Below are 13,276 nucleotides of genomic sequence, written 5' to 3' on the forward strand. Positions count from 1 at the left end.
ACCCTCATTATTCACCTCCAGACCGATGACATGCATGTTGCCAAATACAACCACTGAGAGAAATAAAATAATTGCTGACCTGCGCTGGGAAGTGTCTACTGCGGTTTTAAGGTGTACTTGAGATTACCCAGTTGTTGGGGTGTTCTTGTGGCAATGACCCTAACCTGGGCTCAGTTTTTTTGGTGGGTTTTTTTGTTTTTATTTTTTTTTAATTAAGGCTCTTTGTTGCCTTGTTGGTCCCTGGGGACTTGGCTGGAGTCCACTGACCGCTGCGCTGCCGCATGCCCCCTGAAGCATTGCTGTAAAGACCCCCACCTCATTTACACTCCTGGTGTATTTATTGTTTTTTGATGGAACAGTAATAACGTTTCTTGTAGTTGTGACATGATTGAGAACGAGAGGCCCTGACTGTGCTCCATCGATCTGCAAGCTCAGAAAGTCAATACGCAGCTGCAGGCTCAGCCCGTGGCTGGGAGCCAGGGCCATGGCTCAGAGAGGTTGGCTTAACCCTCAAGACACTGTGGTCCTTGTTCCTCCTGCACTACTCCAGCAGAAAGACCAAGGGAGGGCTCTGCATCCTTGGGTGTCAGACTTCATAGAGGATGGGCAAGCTGGGCAGGGTCCCAGTGGTGGTTTGCATCTTGCAGTGGTCTAGAATTAGTCAACAGAGCTGCGTGGCCTCATCAGGCTCTTGGTGGGCCTTCATCCTGCATGGGTCCTACATGTTGCCCAGCTTTCTCTTCTCCTCCCCTTGACGTGCTGCTTCTGCTCCAAAGAATTCAGTTGCCTGGCAGGATGGATGCTGACCCTGGTGACAAGGGAGCCTGTAGTTCTGCCACTTGTCCAGGCAGATGCAGACATTTGCTGGCCAGGCTCCTCTTGAACGGCTGTGCAAAGCCAATCAGCAGCAGACGTGCTGTCCCCGATGATGTTGCTCCACACCCTGAAATGAAAGGCGTAATTTGCGTTCTAGCACAGACGGCACATCCTGCTTTTCTGAGTGTCCAGAACAGAATGTAATACAACATATTGTGCATGGAGAAGTGATGAACTTGCAGAGCCAGAAACTGCAACTGTATTAAAATACTCCTTTTCCATTAGAGCAGCTCCTCTTTTAATTTGTTTATTATTAACCCTACGCACAGCTCATGAATTTACATGACACTTATATGCATACAGTGAGGAACATTTCCTATGCCTGCATCTGATAGAAAGACCTTTTATTTGCAATCAGGCAGGTGCACTGAATTAATATACCAACAATATTCAGCTATGTTAATATTGGCCAACACTCATTTAGCTCTGTTTTATTCATCATGTCAGTTTGTTCATTTATCCCAGTTATTTTACAATGTGAAGAAGAGCTTGCGTCACCGGCAAAGCTGCCGAGCAGCCTGTTTGTGGGAGGTTTCAGAGGACTCATCTGGGGGGAGGGCGGTTTAGGATGACTTAGGCAGGTTTCTTTGAGCAGTGGGAAGAAGAAAATATGGCACTTAGGAGACCAGAGAGCTATTTCATAGGTACTCCAGACTGGAATGAAGAAAGTGGGGAAAATGTGCTCCTTTGAACAAGATGAGCTGCAGCATTAAAGCAAGCTGCAGCTCTGCACCGACCCCGCTGTGTGTTTGGAAATCTGGGGTGTCTGGGTGCTCTGGGCTTTCTCAGCATGCCTCTGGGGAAGGCTGGGCGCAAAGCAATAGCTGTACCTTCCAAGACCATACAGTCATTGCGTCCCGAAGGACTTATTCCCCCTGAGGACAGTTTTGCATCTCAGAAGCATAATAGGTCCCTAAAATCCTTCCTGAGGTTCTGAAAGGCTTGATGTTTTCAGGGTGCACTTTTTTCCATCAGATGGTAAGCGCTGCCTTACCTAGAAGACCCCAAATACTGCAAGAAAGATCTTCGGTTGCCTAATTTTCTGACCAGGGCTGAAAATGGCAGAAAAATAATCCTAGAGAGAGAGACTTAGGGCAAATTTTGAGGTGCGATACTGCAGGCTGCTGGGCACCACTCTGTCTGTCACTGTCTGCTACTCGAGGAGCCCGAGCACTAACACGCTGAGGTTTCAGTTTAAACATTCCCTTGAAATATTGCATTAGTATTTGCACTCAGCATGGCACTTTAGAGCACTGCACCAAATGAAAGTTGAAGTCCCCATCTCTGGCTGCTATATATCAGCAAATCTCTATTTACATAATGAGTGACACAGATTTACACCAACTGTGAGTCTGGCATGCTGCATTTCTTAAAGGCATTCATGAATTTAAATTTACAAAGTGCTTTATGGGTTTGATTTTCCTCTGTACCGTTGCCCCCCGCTGCTCCACCCCACAAGGAAAAGACCTCACACGCCCAACCTGAAACAAAAAGAGGCGTTTATGTATAAAAACATTGCCTCAACATTTGTCAGGCAGAGTACACGCAGAGAGATAAACAAGCTCGTTCCTGATCCATCATATGCAGGACCGGAGTTAAAGGAGAAGAGAGAGAGGGAAGAAAGTTTATTATACAAAATGAGTCTGGCCTAAATTATTTATTGTGCTTCTGGTCCAACAGATGGGACTGCCCTCTGCACCTCATCAGCGGAGTCGGGGACTCCGGTGTTGGCCAGACTAAGTAAACAGCACGAATGTAACATCGTGAGCTTGTCTTGAAAAATGGATGGGCTGGTGTTATAGAGTCTCCCTTCGGCGCTGAGGGAGCTGCTGGGTTGTTTTTTGGTGGTGGGTTTTTTTGGTTTGTTGTTTGTGGTTTTTTGTTTTTTTTTTTTCTGATAAATCACTGGCTGCAGTGCTGTCTGCTGCAGCGCTGGGAGCAGCGTTGTTATTCCAGGCCGGTTGCGGTGCAGATCCTCAGCTCCTCGTCCGCAGCGCTGCTCTGCCCTGTAATTGTGGTGCAGGTCCAGCCACAGCCCAGCTGGAGCGACACCCGGGCTGGGGCAGGGTGGAGTAGCAGAAGCTCTTCACCCCCACCCTGGTGCTGGGCTCTAATTTAGTGCTTGAAACTTTGGCTTGAATGTTCTGGGTTCCTTTTTAAGAGGGAGACAATGGCGGAAATGTTAAGTTGAACATGGTATAGAGGGAATGGAAGAAGAGGGAACAAAGAGATGTGAGGGATGCAAAGAGATGCACCAGGATCTTGCTGGAAGACAGTGGGGCAAGGATAATACATCAAATGTTTTGGTTTGGTTGTTTGGGGTTTTTTTAATGTTCTGATTTTTAGGGACTTTGTTACCTATTTCTCTTTCCCTACTCCATTTTCCACCTTTATCTACCTCCCTTTGCCTTGTGGTGTGAGCATATGACTTTCTGGGGTAAGGTCTGGCTCTCCTGTGTCCCTGTAGCGCATCCATATATACGTCTGTGATTTGTGGCAGGGTTTTATTTTTACTTTTGTTTGATGTCTGCACAGGCTGGAGGGCTTCAGGCAGGTTGAAGAGAGTGAGAACTAACACAGATGGTTGTTGCTTGCCCTTCCAAGAGCTTTGGTTCTCCACAGATGGATTTATTATTGGTGTTTGCTAAATAGGGGAGTGTCCAAGTCCTCAAGCTTGAGCTGCTGGCCAGGCAGTGCTGTCTGTCTTGCCATGAAATGAGCACCAGGGCTCCTCTTGGCCTCACTGCGACGTGATCAAGTCACTCTTGCCTTCGGCTCCTTAAGCTGGTGTGAAAATTGCAATTAGGCATGCACATTGAGTAGTTGGATGTTGTCCTCATTTGCATGTAGGATTGTTGGATGGATGTGCAAATTTGGGTTAACTTAAACTTTTTGCCAAGTACATAGTTGGGAATGCAAATAATCTATGGGCTGTCTTAGGAAAATTGGCCATATTTGATTATTTATAGCTTCATCAATAGACCTTTTACTGCATACTTGTTTTTTGTAGTACAAGTTAAAGATACTCAACTGATGTTAATCAGCACAGCTCCATTGAGATCCTCAGAGTTTTGCTGATTTACAGCCACTGACAGGATCACTCTCTTGTAGATGGAAGTAGTCTCATAGGACTAAAAAAAAAAAAAAAAAAAAGACAGAAGAGAGAAAAATGGAAGGACTCAGATGACTGAACATGTATGGAAACATATTTATGCTTCCACATTTTTATTTCACTGACCTGAGTTATGAAGTTTCATCTGTTTTTTTTTAATAGGTTTTAACAGACCCAACTAAACATCGATTCCATTAACTTGGAATATTGCAGAGGCTTCTATTGCTTGCTCGAAAATTGCACATGGTAGACCCTGGAAATATGGGGGCCAGGATGTAAGAAGAGGGAATTACTAAGAAAAAAATCCTGTGCGCTTACAGATGTGTTTCCACAAAATTTGTCCATCAAGATAGGGAGCCTTTTGTATCATGACATACGCCTTTACAGCCACAGACTGCTTATGTAGGGATGTGACTAAAATGACACTACAGAAGTTTATTTTTTTTTCTGCTTCTTGTAGGGACCACCTGGTCGCCCAGGTCTTCCAGGAGCAGATGGTTTACCAGGACCACCAGGGACAATGCTTATGTTGCCTGTAAGTACAAGCATAACTAAGAAACTATTTAAACAAGTCGGGCTTCTTGGTTTTGCTACTGCTTAGCGCCTGTTCTTGAAGAAGTCTGCCATCTCTTTTACACTAAGGACACATTTTCCTTGGTATAAAAAATGGATTTGGATGGTTCCCCTTGTAAATTTACTTTTTGCAAAGCGCTGTAACTTCTTCACTGGTCAAAAGCATAGGGTGGGTAGGTTAAAATTTCTAGAAGTGATGAATAAGCTTAAGTGTTTCTGACTGGGCACAGTGTTGGAGAGTGAAAGTCATGAAGAAGCAACTGAAGACACCTCCAAGGGCCCAATTTCCAGGCAGAATCCTCTCTTCTACAGTGAGGAACCTCTAACAGCTCTTCAAAGCAGTGCCAAAATTGTAAGCACCTGAATGAACCGGTCTCTTTTAATGACCAGTGCTTAGTTTGCGTTGTTTTTTTCCTCCTACATGAAGCTAGCAAGTACTGAGTCAGCCTTCTTGGTCCTGGGATGCTAAAGGAATGGTTATATTTTGTGTCTGCTTTGATGTGAGAAAACCCTAAGGAAACCAGCTGCTGAAAATAAATGGTTAGGTACCAAAGGGAAGAGTCTTTAGTGAAAAACCACAGCACTCTTGTACGGGCTCCAAATGGTAGGGTGATACTTGTGTAGGTTCTTGGCAGGGTGCCTAGGACAGCCTGGGCCAAGTGCTCAACACGGAGCTTAGCTGGCCATTACAATACATTTGTGGGCCCCTACAGTAACCAACTGTATGCCTATAAATTGCATCTCTTTGAATCTGCTAGCCAAGTTCATGTGGTCATATACCTAGCGCCAACCAAGTGAAATGCAGAGGTGAAATGGAGGTGAAAGAACCGTCCAAGGAGGTTCTGCAGCCTAGAGAGTCCTTCTTGCAAAACCCCAAACACACATGCAATTAAGGCAGGAGAAGGGCGTGTGTCCTGGAAAGTGGGCTTGTAGCTGTTGGGGGTGGAAGAGGCAGAAGAAAACATTAAACTCCTTCCCTTTCAAGTTTGGGAAAATAAAACATTAATGCTTGGGGTTTTTTTAAATCCTTTGTGTGCTGAAGGATCCTGGCTTGAACAATAGGCCAAACTCTGTTATTTGAAGCACGCTGCCACACTTGAGAAACACAGCCTTTGTCCCGGGGCAAACAGGCAGCTACAGCCAAATAACCTGATGCGACCCCATCTCCAGGGGTCTCCTGGCCAACAGCATCCGCACGGGGAATATCAGCCCTGTGAGAACTTTTGCAGTTAGTTTTGAATGGTGGTGTGTGAGGTCCTTACAGTTCAGAGCCCACAATCCCTCTTATTGTGCGTTACTTTGGGCTGGCAGAATTTGCTGTGCGGGTACGGACGTGGGAAACGGTCGGTTTGTGCCTGTGAGCTGGGTGACCTGAGAGCGCGATGGTTAATAGGATGGTCTGGAAGGACAGTGATGGGGTTGGGTCAGTCATGCTGAACAGAGTTGTTTAGGAGTCAAGCTAGCGTGAGGGTGGAGGGACAAGCAACCCTGTGACCTGCTTTCTCCATCTTGTTCCCATCAGTTCCGCTTTAGTGGAGGAGGAGATGCTGGCTCTAAGGGACCTCTTGTTTCAGCCCAGGAGGCCCAAGCCCAAGCCATCCTGCAGCAGGCCAGGGTAAGTGAAGGGTGGTGGGGATGTCTCCTGCAGCAGGTACCTGAGGAAGCGGAGGAGGACCAGCATAAATGTGTCAGCAGAGATGTCTTCATTCTTGCACCATGGTGCTGGTGGTGGTAACAGTCTCTCATCTGAGATGGAATTGCTTGAGGTGATGACATGTGGATGACTTGGCCTTTTACTAATGGCCAGCAATAGGCCAGGCCCTAGAAACATGGTTTTAAATCGCCTACAGACCTTGGACCAGACCTGCTGGTGCCAGTAGATGTAGACCTGTGGGCTTCAGGAGTGTTTGCTACAGAAAGCAACACTACTAGACTCAAACTGTTTGAGAGTCTATATGAACAGTTGTGGTACGTGCTGTAGGGGTTTTCTTTCTTTCTTTTGTTTGTAGTTCCCCCCCCCCCCCCAGTACATCATAATAATTAAATGTATGTCACAGATGTAAGCTGTTCCCAGCTCCACGAATCTCAACAGGCAGACTGCAATTTTCTTTAATGTATTTATTTGGAAATACGTGGTGACTACCCATGCAACCTTTTTTTCCTTGGGTGACCTTATTGATTGATGATCAAATAATCGCTGGCAGTGTTTGTTATGTAGACTTGCTGGTGAAAAAAGATCGGCCGTGCATGTTCCCAGTACAACTCCTGTTCCCTGCCTAGATGAGTACCTTAGTGTATAAGGCTTCATACTTATCTGTTCAAAATTAAACTTAATTTCCAGACAGTACAGCTTTGAAATTTTTCTTCTATGAGTGCTTGTGTGAAATTACATTTGATCATTGACATGTTAAAAGCAGAGGTGCAAGGGGCACAATTACAGCAGAAGGGAACACGTGGGGACCCCACAAGTGCCCTCCTGCTGTGTTTGCCCTGATCTTGCCCAGGAGGGACCAAATTCTGACTCTAAGCCCACCCTTGCGGTAAAGGGGAAAATATAAGATAGTTTAGGGAGGCAGTTCGCAAAGGGACGCAGCTTTGGGGGCATTGCTCCTCTCCCCGCCAAATGCGATCATCCAGGGTCAGGGCTTAGGTGTGCTCCTCGGGTCCGAAGCCCACGTCTGTCTGCAGCTGGGACGTGTGGCTTGGACGTAGCCACTCTGTTTTTCAGAACTGTTGGCGGTCGCTTTAGCACAGACGTTTTGGGCCGGTCTGCTGAAATAGGCTAAAAGGCAATTTATTTCACCCTTGAATGAAATAAAGCCCATTGGAGTCTCCACCCAGCTGGGTGGCACATGCCCCTTTTAGGTTTATAAGGAGGGTTTTGGCTTAGCTGGGGCTATTCTGGCTTCTATCCAACTCCCCTTTTACAGAGGAGTTTGGTTTTATACACATTCAGGTAAAGTACAGGGCCCTGATGCCACCAGCCACAGCATTTTCCTGTCCATTAACCTTGCTCTGAGGATAGTATCGGTGGATTATGTTTCTGGTGTTACCTTGTCAGCCTTAATTTCAAGGCTGCCTACAGTTTTTCCATCAGCATTTTATTTGCTGGGAAATGGGGGGTTTGACCAGATGAACGTTTTATGAGAAGCGTCTGCTTTCTCAGACTCTCTGTTTTTGTTCTCTTTTTTTTTCTGCCTGCTGAAAACTGTGACTGTTAGGAAAAAACAAAGAACCTCCCTCCCCTCACTCAAAGTCCCTTTTCTCTGTTTTTTTTAATTTTCAGGTTTTGGGAAAAATTTAAAAACCAAACAAATCCTGGGTAACTTTTGGGCTGTGGCTAAAAAGTTGAATATTTCCATAAAGGAAAAAATCGATTTTGTGGTTAACTGCAACCTATTGTCAGACAATTTCAACTGAAAACTCCGATACCAAAGCAGAAAGGGAAATAAATGATGTTTTTTTGTTGGGAAGTTACAGGATATGACAGGAATGGAAAAGGAGTCCTGAAGGGGGGAGGATAATTCTTTCCTTTTGGGGGGTTTGTTTTTCTTGTTATCATAGTTGTTAATTGCATTATTAGCTTGATTTATTCCCTTAAAATATGGCTTTCATTAGGCACCGAATATTGTCCTAGCCAGCAGTGTTTCAGAGCATCTCCCTTTTAATGGGGTGTTGTAAAAAGATGCCAGATAATCTAGTATTTGTGCGATATTTATGCTATTCCAAGTGCAATCACGGGTAGATTTTAATTACTGGAGTACACAGATAATTACAACTCTTTTAAAGTGTTGAATTGTCACGAGGGAACAAATTGTCTGAGTGATATTTTAAAGTGTGGACCAGCTCCATTACCCACCATGGAAATTACTGACTTGATGTATGATTACATGACTCCTTAATTATTGAGCTAAAAGCCCCCTGTTGCAAATAGAATTGTCGTTCTGTTTACAGGATATTAAATAGTAACAAAAAAAAAAAAAGGAAAAAATTCCTCCAAAATTCAACTCCTAGGATTATAAAGAAAAAATCCCCCTAAACTGAACTGGGATCATAAATATACGTAAACAAGCCCCTATAGCTTGTCCAGGCAAAGCTTTGACACTTACCTTCAATAATTTGTTGCCAAAAGTGTCCATTTTATTGTGTATATATGTGATGATGGAAAAGGGAATCTGACCTGCAGAGGCAGATTCTCGCCTGGTTTAAATGCAGGTAACTCCTCACCCTCCATCTGTGCTGGGTCTGGGCCAGGCTGTGTCTATACGCATCTATACCGGGCTTTTGTACTTCATGTGCGCGGTGCAGAGTGGGTGTACGGGGGGAGGATGCCTACAGGCAGAGGGGGTGGGGGTCCATATGTCCTCTCAGCAGACCCATGCACCGTCCGGGGGTTTTGCCCATTTGTGGTTGCAGAAAGGAATTGGTGGGGCAGCAGGTTGGACGTTCTTGGGTCAATTCGCTGAGGGTATGGACATTGCTCCAAGGATTTGTGGTTCTCGGGGCGTGGAGAGAACGTGTGGCTGGTGGGGCGATGGTGGCTTTGTCTCATTGCAGCAACAAGAAGAGACACCAACTGAGCAACGTTTCTCTTTCTGTTGCAGCTGGCGCTGAGAGGACCAGCGGGTCCAATGGGTCTGACGGGGCGGCCGGGCCCCATGGTAAGTGAACGGGCGAGCACGGACGGAGCAGACCCAGCTGGTGCCGGCTCCGGGGATGCTCTGGGTTACCTGCACGAATGGCTCTTTCTTAACGTGGTATGAATCTTCCCTCTGGCTCTGTTGTGGAAAAATGTAATAAATCGTGTTCTTTGTTCCAAGGGACCCCCGGGCAGTGGAGGACTAAAGGGAGAAGCTGGAGAAATGGGACCTCAGGTGAGCATGGGCAAATTGGGGGACTGGGGGGGATTTGGGGAGAAATTAAGGCGTGGAGCAGCCAGTTCTGCTTTAGAGGCTGTTGGGAAGGAGCGATTTACCAATGCCAGCTGACAGTAGGAAGGTGTGGGAACATCTGTTTTGCATATAAATGTCCCTTCAAGTATCTAAATGCAGACTCAAGACATAATTTTTAGCCAGCAGTGTAAAATTCTGCAGGTGGTAGTCCTTTCCTACAAAGGCATCCACGGAGGAGTCCTGTAAATATGAGATGGGTTGGAGTGTGGGGAGTTAGCTAATGCTCAGGAAAATGTTCTTCCAAGCTATAAATCCTGCATTAAGGGAACGTTCCCATTTTCTAATGGTGGGGGAAGTGATTTGTCTCCACCACGTAGAGCTGCTTGCAGGGCAAAGGCTTTCTTACAGATAAACCTGTGCAATTCCTGTCCAGAGATACTCGGTCCTGAGCCTTTCCCTTGTATTTTGGACCATGGGCTCTGCTTGAGGGGTTCACGTTCCATTTTGTAGCCCCAGCAGCTGCCTGATCTGCAGTGCCAGCAGGCACTGGGTCCATCTGTCGTACCTTTGGGTGATGGCATTTCTTCCTCTCTCCTTGATGCCATGCAGGGTCCACGAGGCATCCAGGGTCCTCCCGGTCCAGCAGGAAAACCAGGCCGCAGGGTGAGTGTCCTGGGAGCTGTGCTGACGACTGCATTAACTACAATTCCTGCTAGAAATTGTTTCTGCTGCCAAACAATTTCTGAGCACCGAGAGCATTGCACAAGAGCAGGCTGGCGGTCAGCCGGTGGCTTGTCCAGGACCTCTCCGCCCATCTGGGCAGACACAAATGAGGATGAGAGTTAAAAGCCGGGCGGTGTGGGGCGAACTGCAAGTCCACGCTTCCCACTCTTTTGTCTTCTTTTTTTTTTTTCCTCTCTGGCATTGAGGTTGTAGCTGCATAAACGCTCCAGGCTGGTTTGGACAGCCCCCAAGTCTTGGTAGCGTGTGAGGAGAATCCAGTCCCCGGAGGGTTTCTGGAGCTGGTATAAATGGTGCTCGCTCGCTTTGTCGACATCCCCGATGCTGATTTTTATTTTACTCCATTCTCTGGCTCGTCGTGATTCGGCCTGCCAGAAGAAGAAACAAGAAAGTCTTTTGTGTGACCCACTTCTGGCTTTCTTTAAAAAAAAATTCTCTCATTTCAATTTGCAGACATCGTCATTAGCATATCTTAAAATGTGCTGGAAGATAATTATTTCAAATTAAAATCAATGACCATGTCCCAGCATCCCATGTAGTGAAGCAGCTTCGCTGCCATTTGTCTCTCACCCCTCATTAGCGCCAGGCTGAGCCCAGGCTGCTGCCTCAAAAACAGACCAGCATTTTTTCCCTCGCCAAGGGAAGCTGCTCCCCGGCCGGCGAGCGCCCACTTAAATAAAACTTCACTCGGCCACAGACCAAAGAGCAGATGTCCCTGCGGTCCTGCCTTACCCTTTGTATTTGACTTTGCTTTTCTCTGTTGCAGGGACGAGCTGGCAGCGACGGTGCTCGGGGAATGCCAGGCCAGACAGGACCAAAGGTAGCGCCACGTATTTATGTGCTTTTGGAATCTGCATCTGCTTTTTAGCAAACATAAACTGAGGGACCCTTGGCAGAAGGAGCCCCCCTTGCTTGGAGGAGGTTGCTGAAATGGTCCAGCGACTCCTGTGAAGACACGGGCTCCGCGTTTGAGAAAGGAAATTTAAACACGCACCTAGAAGACAGAATAGCACCTTTCTTTTCTTTTCTTCTTTTTTTTTTAATGCAACTTTTTTAAATTGCTGGATCCTCTTAATGAGATGTGGTCCCTTGGCTGCAGTTGTAGAACAAATACTTTGGAATCCCAATTATGAAAAACAAACATGAATGAGCAGTTGGAAACGTCCTAAAATATAACTACCAAAGAAATACCTATTAACTGGGTGAGGAAATGTAGAAGGTGTGGTGAGGAATTTTAATGCCCTCTATTTTTATTTGAGACAAAATCCCTTCATTCAGCTGTGATCTGCTGGTATTATCAAGCAAGAAAGAAGCTGTTCCACTGAAATTGAATGCAGAGAAAGTTTGCTCAGGGAATCATGTATTAGGAGGTTTAAGTACTTTATTATGTAGACACTTAAAGCTGGAATAGATAGGGGGTTTTGATACAGAGACAGGAGACTGCAAATCATTTATCCAGTAAAGTGCTTAAATGAGCGTCGACTGCCCTCAAAGGAGTGGATGCCAGGGAAGAAAGGAGAACGGAATAACGACCAGCGCTGGAAAGGAGAAGGAAATTTGCTGTGAGCAGAGACGGAGCGATGCTCTAGGACCTGCCAAAAGGAAAGAGCCGTTGGTTACCCGGGGTGCAGCTCGGCCAGCCTTGGCCTGACCGATCTGTCCTCCGATCTTTAATCGACTTTCCTTTCCTTGCCAATAGGTAAAGGGTTTGTGGAAGGGAGGAGCTGGTACTATTTTCACATACCGTTACTATGTGAAAATACAAGTGGCTTCATCTCTTTACAGACAAAAAGGGACTTTTCTATCTACTGGGTGGTGCTCGTTACCTTCTGCCCTGGGTGTTAGGAGATGGTGTCACCCGCGATTTGCAAACAGCCCTGTGCTTTCTTTCCTTTCTAAAGAGTTGAGGCTTTCAGGAAAAGGCTGTCTCTGTGCATTCCTGTTCCCGTTTCCACCCAGAACACAGGAGGCTGGAACAGGACACAAGTTTGGAGAGAAACCCTATTGTGGCTTGCCATGAGCTCTCCACGTACTGACCTGGAGGAGCTGCATGGGCACAGGCAAAAACCCCGGGAAGGCAGGCTCCTGCTGCCCGCCTGCTCTAGGACTAATGGGGTTTTGCTTTTTCTTCCTCACATTTGAATTTCTCAACGTTGCCTGTTTCCTTTGGGAGCATCCACAGACCGGGGCAGAGGATGTGAGGAGCGCATTTAGGGGACATTTGCACGGGCATTTGCAGGCAGATGCTGGTTGCATGACTTTCTCAACCCAGTGCCAAGCACAAATTAACACATCCGGCCTTTTAGCAGAGCTCGTTATATTGGGCTTGGCATCGTGCTCCCCAGAAGGATGCCCAAAGCTGCATTTACAGCAGGAGGCAGTGGCAGGAGCTGGAGATGTGTAAGAAAACAGGTATGCTGGGAGCCATCCTTGCCTTCCCAGCATCAGTAGTTTGGGGCTATGTATCCCCTGTACACCCCTGGTCTCGCAGCTGGCTTTGTGCCTGCTCAGGCAGAGCAGGCTGCTCTTTGCAGGGTAGCATGGAGATGCCCCTTTTGCAATACCCTTAAGCATCCACGTGAAGTCACCAAATTTACCAGCTGATGACATTCCTTTTTAGGCCAAAACAGATCTGTCTTCTGACCTTAACTTCATTAAGACAGTTTCCAGAATTTATTTGTATGTATATTTGTTTCCTTGGAGTGTCCAGGAGGATTAAAAGGATGTATGGGATGGATTGCAGTAAAGCTCAGGGTGGTATTTGGGGACCTGTTGGCAGGTGTGGGAATACTAGTGTCCAGTTTGCTCACCAGTGGATTGTCATTTGTAATTCCATGGAATTAAAAATAAATAAATAGTTGGACTAGAAGAACATGTCCAGAAGGGAGATGCTTTAGATTATGGAGAAGTCACCTAGAGAAGCTCTGAAATCCACACGGAAAAACATTTAAAACTGTAGGTGCTGGGGGAAGAGGGAGGAGGTAAAATGACTTTGAGCTTTCTACTTTTTTTAATATATAACTTTGAAATCATCACTGGTCTGATGGGAGGTGAAGGCTGAAAGTCTGAGGGAGAAAATCGA

At 46.3% G+C, this 13,276-nt stretch overlaps 1 protein-coding gene across 1 annotated transcript in view; it reads left to right on the forward strand.

Moving 5' to 3' along the window:
• COL5A1 (collagen type V alpha 1 chain) overlaps nucleotides 1-13,276 on the forward strand; it is a 123,914-nt gene that overhangs the window by 50,862 nt on the left and 59,776 nt on the right. Inside the window, exons 12-17 of the mRNA XM_075171009.1 lie at nucleotides 4,449-4,523; nucleotides 6,084-6,176; nucleotides 9,166-9,222; nucleotides 9,382-9,435; nucleotides 10,063-10,116; nucleotides 10,961-11,014. Coding sequence (XP_075027110.1) covers nucleotides 4,449-4,523; nucleotides 6,084-6,176; nucleotides 9,166-9,222; nucleotides 9,382-9,435; nucleotides 10,063-10,116; nucleotides 10,961-11,014 — 387 coding nt within the window. The remainder of the gene's footprint in view (nucleotides 1-4,448; nucleotides 4,524-6,083; nucleotides 6,177-9,165; nucleotides 9,223-9,381; nucleotides 9,436-10,062; nucleotides 10,117-10,960; nucleotides 11,015-13,276) is intronic.

Source organism: Calonectris borealis, chromosome 21 (assembly GCF_964195595.1).
Source record: "Calonectris borealis chromosome 21, bCalBor7.hap1.2, whole genome shotgun sequence".
Classification (NCBI taxonomy): domain Eukaryota; kingdom Metazoa; phylum Chordata; class Aves; order Procellariiformes; family Procellariidae; genus Calonectris; species Calonectris borealis.